An 18,586-nucleotide genomic window follows, 5' to 3' on the forward strand; every position below is an offset into this window, starting at 1 on the left:
CCCTAGGATGGTCTACTTCCCTAGAATGGACTCTAGGGAGATGGGCCAGATCTGGGCAGACCATGGTCCGGCCACTCCATTGTACGAGGACACGCGTTCCAGGTGTGGCCAGGCTGAGGCTGGCTGGGAGGTGTCAGGGTATAATGAGAGGTCTCTGCATGAAGTTCCAAAGATGAGGCTGAGGGAGATCCCTGGATGGGTCAAGCAACATAGGAAGGCCATGGCAAGTGGGGCTTTCCTTTGACGTCATTCTCATCATTCTGGTAAATAAAAGAGAGGATTCTGCCAGGAAATAGGAGGGCAGCAGTGACTTCTCCTTCAAGTCATGGTTCTTGAGAACCACCATCACCTCCTGCGGAGAAGGGGGCTAGGCTTGTGGGTGAGCAGGGTCAAATGAGGCGGAGATTTGCAAAGCCTATAGCTCAGAAGCAATCCATGAGAACAACAGGGAAAGGCAGGGGTGCTTCCGGAGAATTTTCTGGAAGTACCGCCAAGGTGCTAAGCCCTCGGGCTTTCGGCAAACTCCTGGAACCTCATTCAGAATGTTCCACTCTGAAGGACCTATTTCCTCATCCTTCTAAATCTGGCTACTCAACAGTTTTACCAGAAACTCTGGCAACTCCCACCAGCAGGCCTGGAACAGGCTGTCCCGACCTCACTCGCGATTTGAGACCTCGAAGTTGTTTGTAAAGTGGGTTGTATGTATGTCAGAAGCGATTGAGTTTCCAGTGGAGCTCACCAGGCCTTACTAATCCATAATGCTCCTGTAATGATATGTGTTCGCTTCCAACTAGACTAGGCCTCTACTTATAATATAATTTCTATGGGCATGTGCATTCTGAGCTTCATTTTGGAGAAGTAGGAGAACATACCCTTCTGTACCAGCAGAAACCAACAGAGTTGGGATTGTCAGCCTTGGACACATCCTGGGGCAATGGAAGGAATTCACATTTTGAAGCCAAAGAGACCAGGTTCCAATCTTGGTTCTACTGCTCAATGGTTGGGAGCCTCTCAGAACCTCAGTGTCTTCATCTCCAAAACAGATATAATAATACCTACCTTGCAATACTGTCATTAGGGTAAAAAATAATGAGCGTATTATAAGTTGGGACATAGTGATCATACAATAAGCTCAATTTTCATCCAAAGAGGCCAGAAATTTCCATGGATAAGGGAGATGACAGAACCCTGGAGACGGGCAATATTACTCAGGTTTTTAAGAATCTGGGGACTGGGTCCAGAAACTAGAGACAAGTAAGATCAAGGTCACCAGCAATGGAGGCTTGGAATAAAGGAGTGGTGAGGCGCATGGGTGGCTTGAAAGAGTTCATTCACCTCTGTGCAGAAAAGAGCAAACGTGGGGTGGTGGTGGAAGGAGAGAGTTCCTCTGCTCTGCTCCCAAGACTGAGTTTCCAAAACTAGTTCTGAGGCTGAGGCTGAGGCTGGACATTCCTTCCCACACGGCCAATGCCTATTTGTATTGAGGTGTGCATGTGGCCAGTGAGCCGGGGGTGAGAAGGCAGTCCACTGAGCATGGTACCACAAGGCGGGACATTACACTGCTGGCAAGGGGCTCTCCCCATCCAAACCCTTGCCCCTGCACACGTGCCTGCACCCTGAGAAATCGCCAGTAGGCCAGAGGAGGCATCACCTGGCTCAGTTCATCATCAAAACTGTTTCTTAGTGGACGGGGGGAAGGAAGACATACCCGAGCGAGCAGAATGCGGCTCAGAGCCATTTTATTTTAATATTTGGAGATGTGTGCTTAATTTGCACCCCCGAATTGGAAGTGAAGCAGAACTTATTGTTCACAGATTTATTAAACTGGCTGATGTGGAACTCTTTGAAGAAGAAAAAAAAAGCAATTAGCTGAGCCAATATGAGCTCATCAAAAACCATTCATGCCAAACCAACCTCATTTCCTTTGTTAATGGGGCTCCCAGACCAGCAGGAAGCCGTAATATGGTGTTACTTGACTGGAGGAAGTCTTTTGACAAAGCTTGTTATGATATCCTGGTAGACAAGATGCAGACACGTGCCTCAGAGTCCTCTGGGAGAACCGGCTAAAGGCATGCCCAGTACAGGAGTTGACAGATCAGTGTGACCTAAAAGACGGGCCCAAACTGTGTACCACTCATCATTGTCATGGAGTTGGGTGAAAGTGGGGAATAGCTGGTAAATTTATGAATGACACTAAGCTGATAGGAATGCCTAATAAGATAGCCCAAAGGCTAAAAATTCACGATTAGACCCAAGACTATAAGAAGGGGCTCTGACCGAAACCGGTTTGGCTCAGTGGATAGAGCGTCAGCTTGCGGACTGAAAGGTCCCAGGTTCGATTCCAGTCAAGGGCATGTACCTGGGTTTCGGGCACATCCCCAGTAGGAGATGTGCAGGAGGCAGCTGATCGATGTTTCTCTCTCATCGATGTTTCTAACTCTCTATCTCTCTCCCTTCCTCTCTGTAAAAAATCAATAAAATATATTTTTTTAAAAAAAGAAGGGGCTCTGACCAAGGAGAAGGAATCTAATGGAGTCAGTTTGGGCTGCTGTACCAAAGTATCATAGACGGTGTGGCTTATAAACAACAGAAATCTATTTCTCACAGTTCTGGAGGCTGGAAGTCCCACATCAGGATGCTAGCACGGTCAGGTTCTGCTGAGAGCCTTTTGTGGATGGCAGACTACCGACTTCTTTTGTCTCTTCATAAAACCAAAAGAGAGTGATCTGGTCTCTTCTTACAAGGGCACTAATCCCATGCAGGAGGGCCCCACCCTCATGACCTAATCACCACCCAAAGGCCCCAACTCCAAATACCACCTTGGTCCTGATGTTTCTTTGCTGTTTTTCCCCTTTTTAGATCTGAGCTGCACATACTCTCTGATGGTGGCCAATCCAAACTCTGAATCCTGAAAAGTCCTTTTTTTTCCTGAGAGAAAGAACCTGCTCCTGCTGGTCTCCTGTCTCCTGGTGGGTGGCAAACTGCCCAAATACGTCTGGTGTTCCCTTTTCAAGCCTTTGGGCCACAGGAGGCGTCTGGCCACAACTAGAAGCCTTGGTTCTACCAAGCATGGCAAGAAGAGAGGATAGATCCTCCCTATGTCCTCTGGGGTCTTTGGGGGGCCCAAGGCCTCTTTCAGGAAGGATGGATCAATGGCTTCTTCAAAACCACATTCTCCAGAAGGGGCATGTATCCTGTTTCTGTAAGGCTATCCCCCACTCTCTCACAGTTTTCCTGGAGTGCCTAAAGTCCCTGGGATAGGTCCAGCCTTCCTTTTCCACCCTGGGTGCTGACCATCCCAAGGAGACCCTCCCCACTACCATGGGTGGGCCCAAGACACATAGTTTGCCAGGGGTCCCAGAGAAGTGACTCTTCCCACAGGAGCAGGATGTAGGAGGCAGCTTGCTGCCTAGGTCTCCCTTCCCCACCAGACCCCAAGCAGGCCTGCCACCCAAGCCTCATTACTGAGCAGGGAAACGACTAAACAAGCCTGAAGGGGCCCATGGAGAGGCGGAGCCACACTCATGTTTCTGTTCAGACCTGAGCTGGGGACCCAGAACAAGGGGGCACGTTTCTAGGCTGCCAAGTGGGGGGTTGTGATGTGCCCACAAAACCGATGTTAAGAGAAGCCTAACAGAGTCAACTGCTCTCATATCATAGCTGTGAGGCCTTCAGTGAGGCCGCGTGCCATTGCCATGGAGACGACCAGTTCTCCTGCAGAGCCCAGCTCCTTGCCTGGCCTTTCCCTCATGGTCAGCACAGCAGCCGAGTGTTTTCTATCATTCTCCACGCTGGTTTCTCTCCTTTCTGACATTATGCATTAAAACATGCTCTGCATCAAATCTCGTTAGGCCTTGTTTTGCACATCTGTTTGAGGCTATTTTCTCTCCGTTGACTTAATAACACCCATGTGTTTTGTCTTTTTTTTTTTTTACCCCTCTTGTTGTTTTCCTTTTCAGGTTCAATAGATCCAACTGGCCAGATGCCACTCTCACCCTGACCATCTTCCACCCACTTACCTCCCAACACACAAGCACACTCTCCCCTTCACCCCCATATACACCTCCACACACACCCCAACTCCTGCCACATACGCTTTCCCCGCTCACATACATCCCTGTCTCCAACCTCCACATAGCCCCCCCCACATACACACCCACTTCTTCTCTCAAATTCCCTCCTATCTCCACCTTCTCCATCTTCACATACATCAACCTCCTCTCCATACTTGTACACCTCCTCACTACTCCACTTCCTACACATAGAAATGCCTCTCACACATACAATTACCCCCAAACACACCCACACGTCTCCGCACATATTCACCTCACACCTCGGCTGGGTGTTCACTGCTGAACAGCCCTGAACTCACTGTCCTGGAGCAGTTCCCTCATGGAAGGACCCTGCATAGCTCCCATGATTCAGCACAGTGGGTTCTGCTCTGGGGGTTGGGGAACTGATTCCAGGTCCTGCATGTCTTCCACTAAGGAAGGGACACAGACACATAGGAGCCGGAGGCTTCCCCTCCGTGTACCCACCTACCACCCTCTTCTCCAGGACACCCTTGGGATGAATGAGCATGGGCCAGGGGCTGGCCACTTCATGAACAAGGGACTAGAAGGTGACTCTTCCCTTTCTTTTCTTGGCTGTTCTAAAAATACAATGGACTCCCTCCCCTGCTTATCCGACAGGAAGCTCCCTGCCTGTGCATAGCCATTGTCTGCAGGCGGGCAGACTTCCCCTGGACTGGGCTGAGGGCTCTCACAGGTCACACCTAGTCCTCCCAGCCACTGGTTTCCGAAGACCCTTCCCTGATCTCCTGGGAGAACTGGTCTCCCGTTGGCCTGTTGCCCATCTACCCAAACCTCGCCAGCCTCCCAGAAGTGGCCTTAGAGGCTTTGGCTGGGTAGCTCGCCCTTTCTCCAAAGGCGCCAGCAGGACACATTTCCGGACCACACTGACATTTAGAAAATCTAAACATTCATAAATGTCTGCGTGGCCTTTTTAAAATCGGCAATTAGTTGTTAAAGGTCTCCGTGATTCCCACAATGTTCAGGCCCTCTTTAATTTTTTTCCCTAAAACACATAGTTACTCTTCATTTCCCATGGTTGTTTCTGGAGTGCTTCGGCTCTATGGCGAAGAACTCCTCAGTCAACAGGTGGTAATAATCTGGGGGTCATTCCTTATGAGCAACAGATTTCAAACACCACAACAAGGGCAGGCGGAGAGAAGTCTGCTGAACAGCGGACGCGGGCCAGGCAGGCACTTTACCTGGCTATTTGGTTTGGATTTTCCCCTCAGAGCACCCTGCAAAGGAAGGGGTATTGTTCCCGTTTTACAATGAGGAAACTGAGGCTCAGGAAGGCGAAGCATTGGCTTGCCAAGGAGACGTGGCAAGGAAATGGTTGAGCTGGGAATTAAATGTTGAAGATCATGCTCTTACCCATCATACCAGGTTTGTCCCACCTGAGGATCTGGGGACAGCAGCCTAATCTTCCATAGAGAGAAAGCCCATGGCCTCACCTGTGGGATCCCATAGCCTCATCCATGTCAAGGGATGGACCCTGCTCCAGGCCAGAACAAAGGACCCACAGTGAGGACCAGGGAGAAGCTGCCTTTAGATGGCCCCAGGACACCCAGCCAGTCAGCCACGAGCTGTCAGACTCCCTCTCCACAGGAAGCAGGGGGCTTCCTCACTTGTGACCTTAGCTTACCCAGCACGATACACCACTGTGACAAGAACTATGACTTAATGGTTGCTGCACATGCCAGCTACCAGGCTAAATCCTGAACATTCACCCTCTCAGTCCTCACAGCCCAGCAAGAGGGGGTCCATCTCATACAGGAAGGAACTGAGACTCAGAGCTGAGAACAAGGTGGCCAAGGCCACATCATTGGGGAACTTCAATGCCCAGATTCAGACCAGGACCACCTGAATCCAGAAGACAGTTCAGATTCATGACTCCATTCAGGGTGGTGCTTTTAATAAAATGCATTTGTTCCTGATGACCTTGCATAATTGAAAACTCAAGTTCTCAGAGGACTACATTTGAAGTAAGAGTCACATTTCTTGCCGAAACCGGTTTGGCTCAGTGGATAGAGCGTCGGCCTGCGGACTGAAAGGTCCCAGGTTCGATTCCGGTCAAGGGCATGTATCTGGGTTGCGGGCACATCCCCAGTAGGAGATGTGCAGGAGGCAGCTGATCGATGTTTCTCTCTCATCGATGTTTCTAACTCTCTATCTCTCTCCCTTCCTCTCTGTAAAAAATCAATAAAATATATTAAAAAAAAAAAAAAAAAAAAAGAGTCACATTTCAAGCTTTTCCCCTGAAGTGAACATTTTTGTTTGGACATATTGGCAAAGCACACACCCATGTTGCTCTGGCACCCAGGGCACAGTCCCAACTATATCCCACAGATGTGGCTCTTGGGCCAAAGTCCTCTTCATGCTGCCCTCTGGCACCAGGAAGATGTCTTCAAGGTGGCTCAACCCTGAGCACTTCCAGCTGCTGCTCTGATCCCAAAGTGGCAGGGACTGCTGTGCCCTATTGTTGCAAGTAGGATTTACACAATTAAAATGAACAACAAAAATGCTCATTTTCCTGGCCAGCGATTCCGCCCTGCAGGCCTGAGAGGCAAACTGTGGCTCCCCTCAAAGTCCCCTTTGGTTTCTCTCTAGTGGAGTTTGGCTCAGTGCACTGAGCTCAAGGCAGGAACTGAGGATCATGGCGGGTTGAACCAAATTGCTAACAAGGAGCAGAATGACTGCTTTCAGAGGCCTGCCCATTTCTAACCACCCTCTGTGGTGGCTGCTCTATGTGAAGCAAATGCCATTGGGATGTAGCTATGGCTGCGGGAAGCCAACTCACCAGGCTAAGCAGGCCACCATGTGTGGCACCTAGCAGGATGCCCTCCCCTTGGCCTGGCCGAAGTGCCCTAGGCTCCCTTGCTGATTACATTATCCTAGTCTTCATGCTGATGGAAGCGGCAGGGACCTCAGGTCTGGAAAGACAGTAGCGCAGTGGGCCTGACCACCCTCGCTGATGGCCAGCAATTCCTGATTCTCCTTCAGAGCTGGCCTCATGCCACCTGTCTAGACCGAGGAGGAGAAAGAGCATGGCAGGACACTAGGGTCAGGTCAGTCTTCCTCCTGTGCCTATCTGAAGCAGGACGTAGCCCTTAAGTAGTCTAGAAGGATCCAAGGCCACAGTGCACTTATGAGAAATGACTAGTTCACAGGCGATTTACAGAGAGGTGGAGAGAAGATTCCCATGACCAGAACCCAGCAGACATTTCATCACTAGACATCCTTATTCCTACTCCATCTTTCCCCATTCCAGCCACCTACCTGACCCCAGTTAAGTCACACAACCTATAAAAGAGTCCCTTCTGTCATCCTAAGTGCTTCATCTCTTGAGCCTGATCTGTACATATGACTTTAAAAAAAAAAAGTCTGGTACTTACACACAGGGGAATCAATTATTCCCTCAGCACATCCCTAGCTGGCTCATTTATCCTCAGACATCTTCAACCCCAATACAGTGGACTAAGGAAGAGCATTTATGGACTGGGCCTCTCACTGCTGCTCATCATGAAACCAGTGCCATTTCCCACATCCCTTAAAAGAAGTGCAAATTTATCCCAAGCCAATAAATTATCATAAAATGAGCTCCAAAGTAGTGATGCTCTTGGGGTGCCAAGTAAATGCAAATGCAAAACCATTCCATATGGCTATTTCCCAACACAGACCACACAAAATTTCTACAGGGGAAAAAAAATCCCTCTGCAAATGAACCCAAGGTCAAATATCATAGAACATACAAGAAAATAATCCACCACAAACAAGAGCAAGCAGACACAAAGCACTGGAGGATTAGCATTCTCAAAACTTAAGCAAAAAGAACAATTGGAAAGACTATAAAATAAATATATTTAAAATAATTGAGGAGAACAAAGGAAAACTAGAATTCATAAGGAAATATCAAAAAACCATGTAACTAGGACATAGATTTGAACTATTATAATAACTTTTAGAAATGAAAAAAATATATAGAGAGCCATTAAAATTTAAAATGTAAAGGATGGCTTAAACATCAGATTAACATAGCTAGAGAAAGACTAAGTGAACAGGAAGACATACTTGAGGAAATCACCCAGGATGCAGCACAGATGAACAAAGCACTAGAAACTATGAAAGAGAAGTTAAGAGACATGGAGACCAGAAATAAAAATGTCCAACATTTTAGAAGAAAGAATGGAGGAAATCTGGGTATCAATACTGGGAACATTTTTGGCTGAAAATTTTTGAGAATTAAAGAAAAACCTTAATCTTCAAAAGAAATAGCACATGGAACTTCCAAAGATAAGTGACAATTAACCCATACTTAGACACCTTATGGTGGACATGCAGAACAGCAAAGAAGAGAGATACTCATAAACACAAATAGAGAGAAAAAACCCAGAATACCTAAAAAGACTGATGAAGAAGTTCCAATATCAAGAGAAGCCAGAAGATAGAGGCATGATACAAAGTGCTAAGAGGAAATAACTAAATGCAATCCTGTTTGTATCTCAACTATAATTCAAAAGCAAGGGTAAAATTAAGACATTTTCAGACATTGACTTAGAGAGTTTCTTACTCATGTATCCTGTGTGGTGGTTACACAAATCTATAAATGTGTTCAAACTTACAGAAAAAAGATATATTACAAGAAAATATATATTTTCCACAATTAAAAATAATATAATATACCCAAACCATTGAATTTTACACTTTAAATGGGTGATCTGTATGGTATGTGAATTATGTCTCAAGGAAGCTGTTAAAAAGAAAAAGAAAAAAAAAGAGGTATCTGAAGGAAAACTGATAAATCGTAATGGTCAGTATATCTGTCTGTTATATTATTTTCTTTGCTATAGTTTGAAATTTTTATATTAAAAAATATAACAATTTTTAAAGAATAGGGGAACTCTTACTGGGCAATGCAGTGGTTTTTAACTTCGTGTTCATGAATTACCTAAAATCCTCACTCATCTCTCCCTGCCACAGGGCCTATCACTAAGAACCAGAGGCTCCGTGTCACAGAAGGGCCACTTGTCTCAGAATCAGGAGGCCTGAGTCTGTCCCTCCCTGATTGGTGTCCTTGGGAAAGTTACTAGACATCTTTGAGCGCCATGTTTTCATCTTAGACCTCTTCTCTCCTCATCACAGGTGTCCAGAGGAATCAAATGAGATCATCGTGCAAGTGTATTCTAAACCTAAAGAATGGTGAATGCACCAATGTCAGGAAGTGTTAAATACACAATTAAACATGAAAAAATTCCACAGACCTCATCATGGTCAATGCTCTGACCCTCATCCTGCCAAACCCATCACAGCACCGTTCACCAGTGTCTCTACTTGTGTACAATGGGTCATTCCTGGCACGAAGCACAGGGAATTACAAAGGAGGTGGGCCATCCACTGCAGGCTCCACCCTCAGCAAGCCAGAGCTGGGACAGTTGCTTCATAGCTCCACATGATTCTGCATATCCTGGTTTCAGATGGGCTTTGGGGAGAAACAAAACAATAAAATCCAAGGAAGTTTTTGGTGGGAGAGGACGGTGTGGCTCAGTGTGGTATCCACTGCCCCAGAAGCACTGGCGCCAGCTTTGCCTTAGGGCAGCGGTTGGAGGCCACTTACCGATGCTGGCCACGGTGTACTGGTAGGGCTCTGAGAGGAAGTGTGGGAGGGTGAGGATGAAGGCACCTGAAGCTAGGAGGAGACCCCCAATGCCAATCAGCCGTGGACGGTGCACCCGGCTGCCAAAGTAGCTGACAAAGATGATGAGGATGGCGTTGCTGATCTGTGGAGAGAGCAGAGGGACCGAGTGAGACCAGAGACTCCGTCCTCACCCACCCACAGTGGAGACCTGACTGTACCTTTTCCAGGAAAAGCAGAGAGGGAGGAGGCTGCCCAGTGGTAGCTGGGGCCCAGGCAGAGTCCCAGGGTCAGCCTTGCCCAGAGAGCCTCACCGTGGGACAAGCGCGCACAGTTCAGCTTTCCCCTGTTGTCAGAAATTCTTCCCAGCCTCACCCTTCAAGACTAAACCAAGGGAAGTCTCTAGAGACAATTAAAAGCTCGTGGCCTTAATTTCAACCATCTTAGGACCAAGCCCTTTGGGGCAAAATCCAAGGGTGCCTCCCATTCTGGCTGATTCCTGGAAACAGCACGTGTTCCCTCTTTAAACTCCCCGAGGACTTGGAATTGGTAGTCAGAAGAGCCACCAAGTAACATGCACTATCTCGTTTCATCATGCAACAACTTTCATTTCACAGACAGAATTGGGGCTTGGAATATTAAGTTACTTGTCCAGGTCCATGAGGTTAGGAAGTGGCTTGAACAGATACTGTCTAAGTTTTAACTAAATTAGCCCCACTGCCTCTTGGAGGAGGGGGTTTCTGTCCCAGCAGCTCTGCTCCTCACCTGCCCCTGGCCCTCCCTAGGTCTGCCTCCACTTCTATCAGTGGGGGACAAGGACTAAAGCACCCTTACATCCCTTCCCAGTTGAGCGCACCAGTAACTCCATCTTCCTGGTGCTCACTGGAAGGCGTGCTCTCTGAGCTCCACCCAGAGCCAGGGAAGGGAACCGAAGGCCCCAACTTGGAGATAAGGGTCATAAATGGTAAAAGGGGTGCTGGCAGATCTTATGACTACAACTACATCCAAGGACATCACCCTCTGCCCCAGAACTTATGTTCGCCTGGACTCGAGGAGCCCTGAATGTCAGCACCCATTGCCCCTGCCCTGTCCACACCACAGTCTCCTCGTGGATCGAAAAGCAGGTGCCTTGTCTTAGGACATAGGGCCAGAGTCTTGGTACCTGGCTCTTGCCAAGATCACTAGTGACCTTCTCATTGCCAAATTCACTGTCAGTTCTCAGCTCTCCTCTTCCTTGATCTCTCAGCACCATTTGACACAGTCGAGCATTTCTTTTCTCCTGCAACACTTCTTTCCCTGGGTTTCCATGGCACCACTTCCTCCTAGTCTCCTTCCCCTGGCTGCTCCTTCTCAATCTCCTTGGCTGATTCCTCTTCGCTTCCCCAAACTCTCAACTCTCAGAGCTCAGTCCCTGCACCGCTACTCTGGTCTTGGTGAGCTCATCCAGAACAGGGGGCCTCATGGAAGAGAGGGCTGGGCCTGGGAATCCCATCTCCTCACCTGGAGCCACCAACGTTGCTGCCATGATGGAAGGGCTCTGCTGCCTCCCATGCCTCTTTCTCACTGACTTCCAGTGACTCCTAGTTGACCCTCCCACCCCTGACCTCTCAGCCCACCCTATCTTCTCAAACTTGGATGTGTAGTCACTGAGGGACTGTGTGAAAGCCACATTGCTGGGCGGCCGTAGAGATCTGACTTTTCTGGGGGTAAAAGCTCTGGCTTCTGTGAAGCTCATAATACTGGAGCTGCTGGGCTTGGGGTTGTTCCCCACCTGCATGCGTGGGGCTCACCTCCTCCTAGACTGGGGATGGGCAGAGGTCACATAAACTCGTGGGTGGTCAGGGAATTCAATTAGAGGCTCAGAATTTCGAGCCAACAGCCCTGCACACCCGGGGCAAGCTGCTGCATTTGCTGAGCCCCAGTGCCCTCATCTGTCAGGTGGGAGGAGCAAGCAGAGCACCTGCTCACAGGGCTGCTGTGAGGAGGCCCCAGGTCAGGGATCCCAGAACAGTGGGCCTCATGGAAGGAGAAGAGAGAAGCTGAGCCTGGGCACCCCATCTCCTTACCTGGAGCCACCGAGGCTCTGAGCTCAGTGCCTGGTGCCAGGAAGCCCTGGAATTGGTAGCTGCTTCCACCATGCCCATTGCACCTGGCTGTCTCCTTTCCCCAGGTGTCTATCCCAGCTCCCCATGAACTGTTCTTCCTGGACCCCCCTCCCAGGCCTCGAGACCAGGGTGCACAAGTGGGGTCGGATGGGCCAGAACCTGCTGCTTACCTCATTCAAGCTGGAAATGAGACCCGAGGAAGAACTGGAGAGGCCAAAGCGCTTCTCGATGGTGGTGAGGCTGCTCTTGAAGTAGGCGCTGTACAGGAGCTGGGAGAGCTGCAGGAGGCCATGGCAGAGCACGAACACCTGGGGAGATACCGTGTGACGCATGAGGTCCCTGGACAGTGAGCCCTGGCTGCCCACCTGGGCCTCCCGTTCTGTTTCTGCTCTGTTTTCTCACCCGTTACTTAGAAACACTGATTTGATCAGGCAGTCCTGAGGGTGAAATGCCATCATGGTCACATCAGGTTTCTCCTGGGACTCAGTGCGCTCTCAGCCATCCATTCCCACCATCCTGCTGCCATAAACGGCCCGTAAACTAGGGGTGGAGAAGCACCTCTGGGAAAGGCCTGACTAATCAGCCACATCACTTAACGTGTTTTCTGAGGGCATCTCAGTGCCCTGCGGACTGCTGCTGTCCTTCCTCCTGTCCCGCGAGGGCCGAAGTCACTCTCCAGCCAATCAGGTCACTCCCAGGGCCCTGACACACGCCATGCCGGGGTGCCACTCCTCTTGACCTGTCCTCCCTTCCCCAGACTCCCTTCCCCTGTGCACAGGCCCACCTCTAATACCCCCATGGCTCACCAAGATAGGTGCACAGACCACCAGGTTTTAATGAATGTCCCAAGCTTGTTATCACCTCTGTCAGGACTACCTGTGATTGTGCTGGCTGTTTCCCTGGATGGGTGATAAGGCCTTGTCTCTGCATTCCATCCTGCCCATATACCCTGTCATATGGGTGTGAGTAAATGTGAATTCTGTGCTTAATGGGGACAGATGCACAGCGGGGAGGGTGGCATCTGGAATCAGCTCCAGGCTGAGCCCCGGGCCCTCCTGGGTTCTCCGCTGTTGGGCGAGGCCCCAGCAGGTTGGGAAGCAGGAGTCGTACCTCCCCGAGCCCCCTGGAAGGTGCCCCTTCTGGGGACTGCACTGCTCTTCCAGGGAAGGGTGGGGTGCGGTACGTTTCATAGTCTGCCAACTGTGGGATCAGAGCTGACATTTCCTCTCCTACCTGCCACGGCAGAGCCTTTGCGAGGCCAGCCTGGGGCTCCCGGATAGTGAGGGGGAGAGTGACGGGGTTTGCCCAGGTCACTGTTTCCCGTGGACACAGGCCATCTGAGCATGCTCAAGCCCCAAGTCCCTGGTCCAAGCCAAATCCAGGGAAGAGGCAACTGGATCTTGGATGCCTTGCCAGATCCTCTTTTTCTGACCATCCCCTAAAGGCTAATGCCCCCCAGTCCATCTGTTAGACCAACGGTTCTCAACCTGTGGGTCGTGACCCCTTTGGGGGTCGAACGACCCTTTCACAGGGGTCGCCTAAGACCATCGGAAAACACATATATAATTACATGTTGTTTTTGTGATTAATCACTATGCTTTAATTATGTTCAATTTGTAACAAAATTGGGGTCACCACAACATGAGGAACTATATTAAAGGGTCGCGGCATTAGGAAGGTTGAGAACCACTGCCTTAGACTAATCACTTCCCAAATAGGGCTCACCGTCCTTCTCCAATCTCTCCCGTTTCCCTTCATTCTCCATTCTTGCCATTCAGTTCCCTAAGCCAGAAACCTGGAATCCTCCTAGATGCCCCATTCCTCATCCCTTGGCATTTGGTGCCTCTGCTAAGTCCTGTGATGTCTTCTTGGTGTCTCTCTAGCTTGACCTGCCCTTCGTCTCCTTGTTATGCCTTGCCTCACAGCCTCCCCTCTCTCCCTGGCTTACTGCAACAGCCTCTCACAGGTCTCTGTCGGCCCATCAAACCTTCCACCACCCCCCCACCCCACTTCAGAAAGAGCTGACTCAAATACAAACGTGAGCAGGTGACACCCACATTAACACCTTTCACTGGCTCCCCACTTCCTACAAGATAAAAACGAATGTCCTTGGCATGGTATCCAAGACGTGACACGTTCTAGACCTCAACTGACTCTGGCTTCATACTCTGTTGTGGCTGATTGTATTTGACAAAGATGGCCACGCCAATCTCCTGTCCCACATACACCTCTTACAACGTGACAATGACATTCCTTCATCAAAAGATGGAGTCTCTGTTCCCTTCCCTTCAATATGGTCAGTCTTAACTGCTTGCTTCTTATGAAGAAAATAAAGCAAAAGTGATGCTGTGCAGCCCCTGAGGCTAAGTCCTGAACGTCGACAGAAAATCTACCTGGCTCTTTCTCTTTCAGGACCCTCAGAACACAGACATCACATTATAAGAGAGCCCAGGCTTCCTACACATGAAAAGGCCACAGGTGATGTCCCAGGTGACAACTCCAGCTAGTTTCAGCCTGCAGCCAGCATCATGTCACCAAGCGAGCCTTCGGAGGATTCCAGCCCATCTTTGATGTCAAGATGCACAGACTGAGCTCTCCCCACCGAGCCTTAGATAGAGGGCAGATTGAGTAAGCAAACTAAATGCCGTCATCGTTTTAAGCACTAAGTTTGGGGTCACTTTGTTACACAGCACTAGGTAGCTGCAACACCTGCTGCCACACCTTGCCCTTCAAACTTCTTCAAGGTCCTACTAGTCAAGTTCCCCACAGCACACATTCATTGTCTGTGTATTTGCTCACAATCTGTGCAGAATCATCCTTCTCTTATTTGTCTGGATAATTCTTCCTCACCCTTCAGGGACCCCTTGCCAGCCTGGGGCTCAGTTATGTGTCTAGTTCAAGGTTGCTTCTAAAAATCCCAGCAGCCTGCTGCTGACTCCTGCACAAAGGCATCTCGACGGCTTGGCACATGGCTGACATTAAGGACAGCATTCAGCAGAGGAGTAAGGGCCTAGGGGAGACACAGTGAGGGTTGGACCGAAGGCCAGCACAGTGGGGAATAGGGGGGAGCCGATCAGGGGCTCTTGCAGAGGCTGAGTTGACAAGGCTGTCCATGGTTCGAGGTGGAAGAAAAGGGGCAGCATTTTAGCCTGAGGGTCTGGAAGGGGGCAACACCATGTGTGGAGACGGAGGCCCCAGGAAGAGGAGTATCCACGGATAGGGAGACAGCGAGTTCAGTTTCAGAACACTTGAATTTCTGAGCATAAAGCTCAAAAAGACCTGCCTCCTTCTAACCAAATTAGCAATTAATTAGCAGGAGTGACTAATCGCTACCAAATTCCCCAGGAGTCTCATGAGAGGAAGGTAAGGACAGTAGAAGAAAATAATCTGTCTCAGATCTTTTCCTGAAAGACATGTTGCTGCTTTTTCCAGTAAATACAGAAATTCCCCATCTTCTCCCTCCAAATACTAGGTGGAAGACTCCACCTCCATCAGCTGGCACCGTTCCACGCCCCACACCCCTTCACCTCTCCGCCAGCTTTTGGCCACTGCAGCCTGTCAGGGCTGGTGCCCTACGGGTGCCCTGGCAGAAGTGCTGGCATGTATCTGGGCCCTCAGGTTCTAATGCATTCAGCAGATGGAGGAGATATGAGATATGTGACTACAAAGAAGGGGAGAGCAAGGAGAAAATGCCAGGAAAAGAGAGGGAAGGGAATGGATAGTTCCCACAGAGCTTTCTGACCCTGAGCCACTCAGGATCAGCACAGCCACCTGGTCCCTCCGTCTGCCTCCTGAGCACAGGTGGACCAGACCCTGGGACCACGACCCAGGCTGCTCGAACTTACCGAGGACCTGACCCATGGCCAGCATGAGATGAAGGGACAACCCCCTCGACACAATGCAGAACCAGAAACCACCCCTGGAGAGCATGGGGTTTAAGAATCTATGTAGATGGACTGGTGGGAGAAGGGGAAGGTTGGCTGGTTGGGTTGCATCCCACCCTCCACCATCATTTAGACCAGTGGTTATCAACCTTCCTAATGCCACGACCCTTTAATACAGTTCCTCATGTTGTGGTGACCCCCAACCATAAAATTATTTTCGTTGCTACTTTACAATTGTAATTTTGCTACTGTTATGAATCGTAATGTAAATATCTGATATGCAGGATGTATTTTCATTGTTATAAGTTGAACATAATTAAAGCATAGTGATTAATCACAAAAACAATATGTAATTATATATGTGTTTTCCGATGGTCTTAGGCGACCCCTGTGAAAGGGTCGTTCGACCCCCAAAGGGGTCGCGACCCACAGGTTGAGAACTGCTGATTTAGAACATCTAGTCTTACAGGTTTGGATGGTTTGAGTTTGGGAGTCAAACAAACCTCGGTTCATGTGCTGACTTCAGGCTCCATATTTGTCCTCTCTGACAGTGGTTTCCCCCTCACGTAGGGGAGCTATAATCACACCTGTTCACATTGCTGTTGGAAGGTTTGCATGAGAGAGGGTCTCTAAAGCACCTGGCACCCTGGCTAGCCCACACACTGAGGGAATATGTATAAGCTGCGACTTCTCCCACTGGCTCCTCTGGCCCAAGTAAGGGAACCTCTCTGATGCTTTCAAGTTTCCTGCGGCATGAGAACCCGAGGACAGAGGTTCCCACAGTGTGCACACAGAGTGTCACCGGCTTGAGATGCTCCAAGTTCAAAGGATTTCCAGGAAAAAAAATGTTTGAAAACTTTGCATATTATAATCGTCCCTCATGAATATTTATAGTTCACGTTAGCATTTTTTAATTTTTAATTTTTATTGTTTTATTGCTTAAAGTATTACAAAGGGTATTACATATGTGTCCTTCCCCCCCCCCCCCCCTTGACAGTCCACATTAGCATTTTAAAGGTTCTGAGAAAACCTTCCGTAAAGACCTGATTAACTTTTGTTTTACCCAAATTTCTCCATACTTTAACCATGGAACCCCCTCAACACATACACATTTTTAAATTATATATAACAGATACTAGTATTTTGCAAAATATACTTCAGGGCAGCAATCCTCAACCTGTGGGTCGCGACCCCTTTGGCGGTCGAACGACCCTTTCACAGGGGTCGCCTAAGACCATCCTGCATATCAGATACTTACATTACGATTCATAACAGTAGCAACATTACAGTTATGAAGTAGCAACGAAAATAATTTTATGGTTGGGTCACAACATGAGGAACTGTATTTAAAGGGCCAGAAGGTTGAGAACCACTGCTTTAGGGAAAGATATGTCCCTTTCAGAAAGCAGCTTATAGTAGAATCTGAGTCTTGTGATTTCTTCACAAAAGGAAAAGAAAATAAAGATATATTACATGGGCTGTATTATCTTCTTTTTTTTTTTTTTTTTAAATCTTTATTGTTCAGATTATTACATTTGTTCCTCTTTTTTCCCCCCATAACTCCCCTCCTTCCAGCTCCCACCCCACCCTCCACCCTCACTCCCCACCCACTGAGTTCATCCATAGGTGCATGATTTTTGTCCAGTCTCTTCCCGAATCTCCCATTCCCCTTTCCCCCCCAAGAATAGTCAGTCCATTCCCTTTCTATGTCCCTGATTCATTATAGTCACCAGTTCATTCTGTACATCAGGTTATTTATTCACTTGATTCTTAGATTCATTTGTTGATAGATGCATATTTGTTGTTCATAATTTGTATCTTTACCTTTTTCTTCTTCCTCTTCTTAAAGGATACCTTTCAGCATTTCATATAATACTGGTTTGGCGGTGATGAACTCCTTTAGTTTTTCCTTATCTGTGAAGCTCTTTATCTGACCTTCAATTCTGAATGATAGCTTTGCTGGATAAAGTAATCTTGGTTGTAGGTTCTTGGTATTCAGCACTTTGAATATTTTTTGCCATTCCCTTCTGGCCTGCAAAGTTTCTGTTGAGAAATCAGCTGACAGTCGTATGGGTATTCCCTTGTAGGTAATTGAGCCTCTTTCTCTTGCTGCTTTTAAGATTTTCTCTTTGTCTTTTGCTCTTGGCATTTTAATGATGATGTGTCTTGGTGTGGTCCTCTTTGGATTCCTTTTGTTTGGGGTTCTCTTCGCTTCTTGGACCTGTAAGTCCATTTCTTTCACTAGGTGGGGGAAGTTTTCTGCCATTATTTCTTGAAATAGGTTTTCAATATCTTGCTGTCTCTCATCTTCTGGGACTCCAATGACTCTGATATTAGTCCGCTTAAAGCTGTCCCAGAGGCTCCTTACGCTGTCTTCACACTTTTGGATTCTTTTTTCATTATGCTTTTCCAATTGGGTGTTTTTTGTCGAATCTTTGGTTTGATTCTTGCACTCCTCTGGTCTGCTATTGGGTATAATATTCTTTATTTCAGTCCATGTATGCTTACTTTCTAATTTCTTTATCGTAGCATCGAGGGTCTCATTAGTTTTCGTGAGGCTCTGCACAAATTTATGGCAAGCCCTCAAAATTGCGATTCTTAGCTCCATATCCTCCATTTCTGTCATGTTTTTTTGTCTCCGCATCTTTTATGCTTTCTTGGTGCACCCCCTTGTGGTCTCTGTGCGCAGTCTTGTTCTAGCCAAGCCTTAATTGTTGTAGTTAACACTAGAGGGATTTGACCATCAGGCCGACTGGCGGTGGAAATCAGCTGTGGGAAAACTTCAGTCCTCAGGGGAGGTGCTAGTCCAGCCCTTGCCTGAGGCGGTCGGCAAATGGTTGTGCGCAGGGTTTGGGCGGGGCGGGCTCAACAGGGCGGGGGGAGGGAGCAGCTATG

The 18,586-nt window shown here is 48.5% G+C and overlaps 1 protein-coding gene across 1 annotated transcript in view; it reads right to left on the reverse strand.

Annotated features, from left to right (window-relative positions):
• SLCO2A1 (solute carrier organic anion transporter family member 2A1) overlaps window positions 1-18,586 on the reverse strand; it is a 66,446-nt gene that overhangs the window by 24,333 nt on the left and 23,527 nt on the right. Inside the window, exons 2-3 of the mRNA XM_070433433.1 lie at window positions 11,978-12,115; window positions 9,685-9,847 (exon numbers count right to left, since the gene is read on the reverse strand). Coding sequence (XP_070289534.1) covers window positions 9,685-9,847; window positions 11,978-12,115 — 301 coding nt within the window. The remainder of the gene's footprint in view (window positions 1-9,684; window positions 9,848-11,977; window positions 12,116-18,586) is intronic.

Source organism: Myotis yumanensis, unplaced genomic scaffold (assembly GCF_028538775.1).
Source record: "Myotis yumanensis isolate MYYU_CA2020_CCGP unplaced genomic scaffold, mMyoYum1.0.hap1 SCAF_14, whole genome shotgun sequence".
Classification (NCBI taxonomy): domain Eukaryota; kingdom Metazoa; phylum Chordata; class Mammalia; order Chiroptera; family Vespertilionidae; genus Myotis; species Myotis yumanensis.